At 66.6% G+C, this 4936-nt stretch overlaps 1 protein-coding gene across 1 annotated transcript; it reads left to right on the forward strand.

Annotated features, from left to right (window-relative positions):
• The first annotated feature begins 211 nt into the window (after nucleotides 1-211).
• CBX4 (chromobox 4) lies at nucleotides 212-4697 on the forward strand. Its single transcript, XM_059486010.1, has 5 exons — nucleotides 212-396; nucleotides 494-537; nucleotides 1213-1278; nucleotides 1926-1992; nucleotides 2505-4697. Exons 1-5 carry the CDS (start codon nucleotides 328-330, stop codon nucleotides 3819-3821), a joined length of 1563 nt encoding a protein of 520 aa, XP_059341993.1. The 5' UTR covers nucleotides 212-327; the 3' UTR covers nucleotides 3822-4697.
• Nucleotides 4698-4936: the final 239 nt, after the last annotated feature.

Below are 4936 nucleotides of genomic sequence, written 5' to 3' on the forward strand. Positions count from 1 at the left end.
CGCCGCCCCCGGCAGCCCCGTGGGGCCGTGCTGAGTCACGCGTGGGGCGGGAGCCGGGCCGCCCGCGCCCCCCTCCCCGCGCCGCCGTGCCCGGCCCCCGCCCGCCCCCTCCCCGCCTCGCTCCCCGGCAGGGCTGCGCCAATCCCCCGGCCCCGCCGCTGACGGGCAGCCGGGCCCGGGAGGCGCCGCCTCCCTGACGTCTCGCTCCGGGATTTGCACGGTTGCGGTGCCGCCGCTCAGTGTCTGTCGGGCCGGCGGCGGGAGCTGCCGGAGCCCGAGCCCAGCTCGGCTGCAGCGCGGCCCGGCCCGGCCCCTCCCGGCTGCGGGATGGAGCTGCCGGCGGTGGGCGAGCACGTCTTCGCGGTGGAGAGCATCGAGAAGAAGCGGATCCGAAAGGTGCGGGGGGCGGCGGCGGCGGGGGGCGGCGGGGCCCGGGGGCGCCGGGGGTGGCGGTTCCCGCTGACGCCGTGTCTTTGCCTCCCGCGCCGCTCAGGGCAGAGTCGAGTACCTGGTGAAATGGAGGGGATGGTCGCCCAAGTGAGTACCGGCGCCGGGCGGGGATGGGGCCGGGGATGGGGCTCCGGGAAGGGCCCCGGCCGGGGCGGCGAGCGGGCGGCGAGAGGCGGCGGCGGGGCCCGGCGGTGACGGCGGCGGGAGCCGAGCAGGCGGCGGCTGATGTGCACCAGAAAATGGCTCCTTCCCCCTTTCCCTCCTCGGGAGCCGGGCTCCATATTGCAGAACCGAGCGGGGAGGGGGGGGCAGGAAGGGGGGAGAAAGCGGGAATAACCGCAAAAATGGTCCGCGTCGCCCCGCAGCCCCGAGAGCCGCTGCCGAGGCGGGGGCAGCACCGGCACCGGAGCGAGCGCGGTCGCTGCGGAGCGTTCGGGGTTCGCATGACAGTGCGGGCGGGGGGGCGCGGGGGGGTCCGGGACGCCGCGGCCGGGTCCCTCCTCCGCCCCGCGGCCGCTTTCCTGGGTCCGGGAAAGGGGATTTGGAAAATTTCATCATGACATGCCTGGAATTCCTCCGGAATAATAACTGCGCTAAATAAACAGTACCGTCCCCGCGGCCCCCCCCGCCCATCCCCCTCCCCGGGACCCCGGCCCCACACCCCGCTGCCGCCGGGCCCGGTGCTGCGGGGCGGCTCTGCCCGGGACCCCGGCCCCACCGGCAGGGCCCCGCGGTGACGGCCGCTCTCCTCCCCTCTCTAAGATATAACACGTGGGAGCCGGAGGAGAACATCCTGGACCCCCGGCTGCTCATCGCCTTCCAGAACAGGTGAGCGGCCCAGGTGGGGCGGCGCGGGAGGGGCGGCGGGACCCCCGCTCGGGCCGCTCCCGCAATTGCAGATGCGTCACGGAGCCGGGGGCCGCGGCGGGGGCGGGCCGGGCCGGGCCGGGCGGGGGGCGCGGCCCCGGCGGGGCGGGCGGTGCGGGGCCACCGGGCGACGCCTCCGGGTCAAGGTCCCCACGCCGCGGTGCCCCCCTTGCCGTGCCCCCCCACGCCGCGCCTCGCTCCTTCTCCCCGGGATTTGATGCCGCGACTCGAGGAGGCGGCGCTGCTGCTGCTGCGCTTGGACGGGCTTCGGCTTTTTTTTTTTTTTTCTTTTTGCCTTTTTTTTTTTTTTTTAAGCCTTTTTAATTTTTTTTTTCTCTTTCCGCGCATTTATTTCCTGGAGTGTTTTGGCGCAAACTGCGAACTTCAGCCCCTCCCCACAGCGGGGAGGCAGCAGCGGGGAAGGCGCCTGCTGCTTGCACAGGATGCCCCGGCCCGCTGCCACCTGCGGGCCCCGGTCCCCTCCCGCTGTCCCCTCCCTGCTCCCCACAGGGTCACCGCCACCGCGGGAGCTGCCGTGCGGGACGGGGCGGTGGCTCCGGGGGTCCGCGTGCCGCCCTGGGGCTCACCGTGACGCTGTGTTCCCGCAGGGAGCGGCAGGAGCAGCTGATGGGATACCGCAAGCGGGGGCCCAAGCCGAAGCCGCTGGTCGTGCAGGTAACGCGCGGGCCCAGCCCCAGCCCCGCGGGGTCCCCGGGGAGCCGCTTGCAGCGGGTTTCATCATGCTCGGGATGAGCCTGCGCGCAGCGCCCCGGGGACCCCCAGCGCTGAGCTCAGCGGGTGCCCCGGCCCCCCTGCCCTCCCCTCCCCTCCGCGCTGCAGAGCCGCCGTGCCCGTGCCCGGCTGGCATTAGCACGCTGCTCGCGGGCTCGGCAGCCGCGGTCCCGCTCGGCCCCCGTTCCCAGACAGCTGATTGAAGGGGGCTTTTCTTCTTTTCATTGCTTCATTAATCTGGAGCAATGCACAGCCTCTAAGTTGGAGTGGGCTGGGGCCGCCTGCTCGAGGACGCGGTGCCCCGGGATGCAGCATCCTGTAAGGAGAGCGGCCCGAGGGGCGGGGGCCGTGCCGGAGCCTGCAGCACCTGCCGCAGCTCCGGCCCCCGGCGGCCAGCAGCCCCCGGCCGGGCTCTCCGGCCCCCTCTGAGCGCGGCTCTCGGTTTTGCCTTGCAGCTCCCATCCTTCGCCCGCCGCTCCAACATCCTCACGGGGCTGCAGGAGCCGGCCGTGGACACCAGGCCCAAGCTGGAGCTCGGCTCCTCTGGCAAGAGTCAGCAGCACCAGTATGAGCTCAACAGCAAGAAGCACCACCAGTACCAGCCCAACGGCAAGGAGAGCGCCATGAAGCACCAGTCCCACAGCAAAGGGAAGTATTACTACCAGCTCAACAGCAAGAAGCACCACCACTACCAGCCCGACCCCAAGATGTACGAGCCCCATTACCAGCCCAGCAGCAAGGAGCCGCAGGGCCAGGCCTGCTTGGACAATAACAAGGCCCCCCTGGTCGCCCACCCGGACAAGTGGGCTCACGGCCCGGCCAAAAACTTGCTGGGCCCGGTCAAGAACCTCACAGCAGAGAGCAAAAACGGAGCTGAGAAGAACCTGTCCAGCGGCACCGGGCCGCCCCCCCGGGACAGGGTGACCAGCAACGGCCTTGGGGGAAAGATGAAGATCGTGAAGAACAAAAACAAGAACGGGCGCATTGTGATTGTGATGAGCAAGTACATGGAGAACGGCATGCAGGCGGTGAAGATCAAGTCTGGGGAGGCTCCCCGGAAGCGGGCTGCGGAGGAGAGGACTCCTAAGAAGGGTGGGGAGGAGAAGGTGGAGGCTTGGAGAAAGCCAGGGGAGGACAGGGTGGTGGGCAGCAACGCCCAGAGCAAAGCGGAGGGCGAGAGCCGGCAGCCCCCGGCGGAGCTGGAGGAAGGTGCCCAAAAGACTCCCTTGGCCAAGGAGCCGCCCCTTCCCCCGGCGGAGCAGCCCCTGCAGCTCACCACCAAGCCGGACCTGGTGCCCTGGTCGCTGAGCCCCGTGTGCGAGCACAGCCCTTCCTCCATGGGACTGAACCTGTCGAGCGGCAGCTCGCGGAAGCGCTGCCTGTCGGAGCCGCACGCCGAGCGGGAGCCGGGCAAGAAGCGCCTGACGTCCCGCAGCATCAGCGCCCCCACCTGCCTCAGCCCCCCGCGGCCCGAGCCCCCCGCCCCGCCCGAGGTCATCCTGCTCGACTCGGACCTGGACGAGCCCATAGACTTGCGCTGCGTGAAGCCGCGGCCGGAGGGCGAGCTGGCCCTGGCCGAGGTGAAGCCGGAGCCGCCGCCGCCGCCGGCCGAGGAGGCGGCCCCGGAGCCTCCGCAGCCCCAGGAGGCCGCAGAGGAGGAGGAGGAGGCCGAGTCCCTGCAGGAGTTCAAGCCCTTCTTTGGGAATATAATTATCACAGATGTGACCGCGAACTGCCTGACCGTGACCTTCAAGGAGTACGTGACGGTGTGAGCCGGGCTCCCCGTGGGAGCTGCCCGCCCGCCCGGGGCCGCCGGCCCCACCGCCTCCCTGCCGGTGCTGGTGCCCCTGCCCCGGAGCCCCGTGCCCCCGGACGGCCGAGCCCGCCGTGCCCTGCCAGGGGACGCCGGGACAGGGCCAGGCACGGTGGCCGTCCCTGCCGCGGGGGGGACCTCGCTGCTCCCGGCCCGCAGCTGGGGCTGCTCCAGGACCTGCAGGCAGTGGGACACAAAGGATGGGACCCGCCAGTTACTCAGAGTTATAGTATTATATTTTAACAGTGCTAACTTGTCAAGTGATTCTTGCTCCCGTTTGTACGTGGTGTTCTTGAAATGTATTGTTTGAGCTGAAAGCTGGTCGCTCCCTGGCCACGCTAATATATTTATTTGTAGGTATTTATATAATGAAATATAAAGCCTAGATTTATGGAGTCCCTAGATCACCTTATAAACTATATCAAACGACTATTTTCTGTTCTCCTTTTTAACCATTGAGCATTTGTTAGTCTTGGTCCCCTGTCCTCCCCACGACCCGCAGGACCATCCCGTATATATTTTTTGATACTGTACACATGTGGTGTTTCTATGTGCAAAAAAAAAAAATCGTTATCTAAAGCTAAACGAGCTATTATAGAAATTGCTGCTATTAGAAATGTCTAAACTATAAGCTTCCAATTATTAATTGCTTGAATGTAAATATTAAATGGAGATGTTGAAAGTGCATTTGATGTTCTGCAGCTAGTGTAGATCGGAGCGCAAAGCCCAGCTGCTGCGAGCTGCCAGCGGCGCATCCTGGTCTGAGGGCTGTGTCACAGGGGAAGAAATGTATCATGCAATCATGGCAAAGGACTATAAACCTTTACAAAAACTACTGGGATTTGGAGTGCATTTGTTACAGCATTACGGGTGGCAGGTCCCTGTGTGGGCCTGCTGCAGCTGGGCTGCCCCAGAGCAGGTTAAAATGTTTACTCAGAGGTGCAGTGTTTTGAATATAACTCAGTTTTCACGCCCAGAGTGTTGTGCCCACAGTGCTGAGGGCACCCTGAGTGCAAGGGTGGGCAGCAGGAGCCAGAGGTGTGGTGCTTCCCTCTGGCAGGGCTGGGGAGGTCT

Source organism: Ammospiza nelsoni, chromosome 19 (genome assembly GCF_027579445.1).
Source record: "Ammospiza nelsoni isolate bAmmNel1 chromosome 19, bAmmNel1.pri, whole genome shotgun sequence".
In the NCBI taxonomy this organism is placed as follows: Eukaryota; Metazoa; Chordata; class Aves; order Passeriformes; family Passerellidae; genus Ammospiza; species Ammospiza nelsoni.

Excerpts from the sequence above, each read along its gene's own strand:
- CBX4 (XM_059486010.1), top strand. The coding sequence starts at position 328 with ATGGAGCTGCCGGCGGTGGGCGAGCACGTCTTCGCGGTGGAGAGCATC. Across the intron at positions 538-1,212 it reads TGGAGGGGATGGTCGCCCAA|ATATAACACGTGGGAGCCGG; the intron begins GTGAGTACCGGC and ends CCCCTCTCTAAG. Across the intron at positions 1,993-2,504 it reads CGAAGCCGCTGGTCGTGCAG|CTCCCATCCTTCGCCCGCCG; the intron begins GTAACGCGCGGG and ends TTTGCCTTGCAG.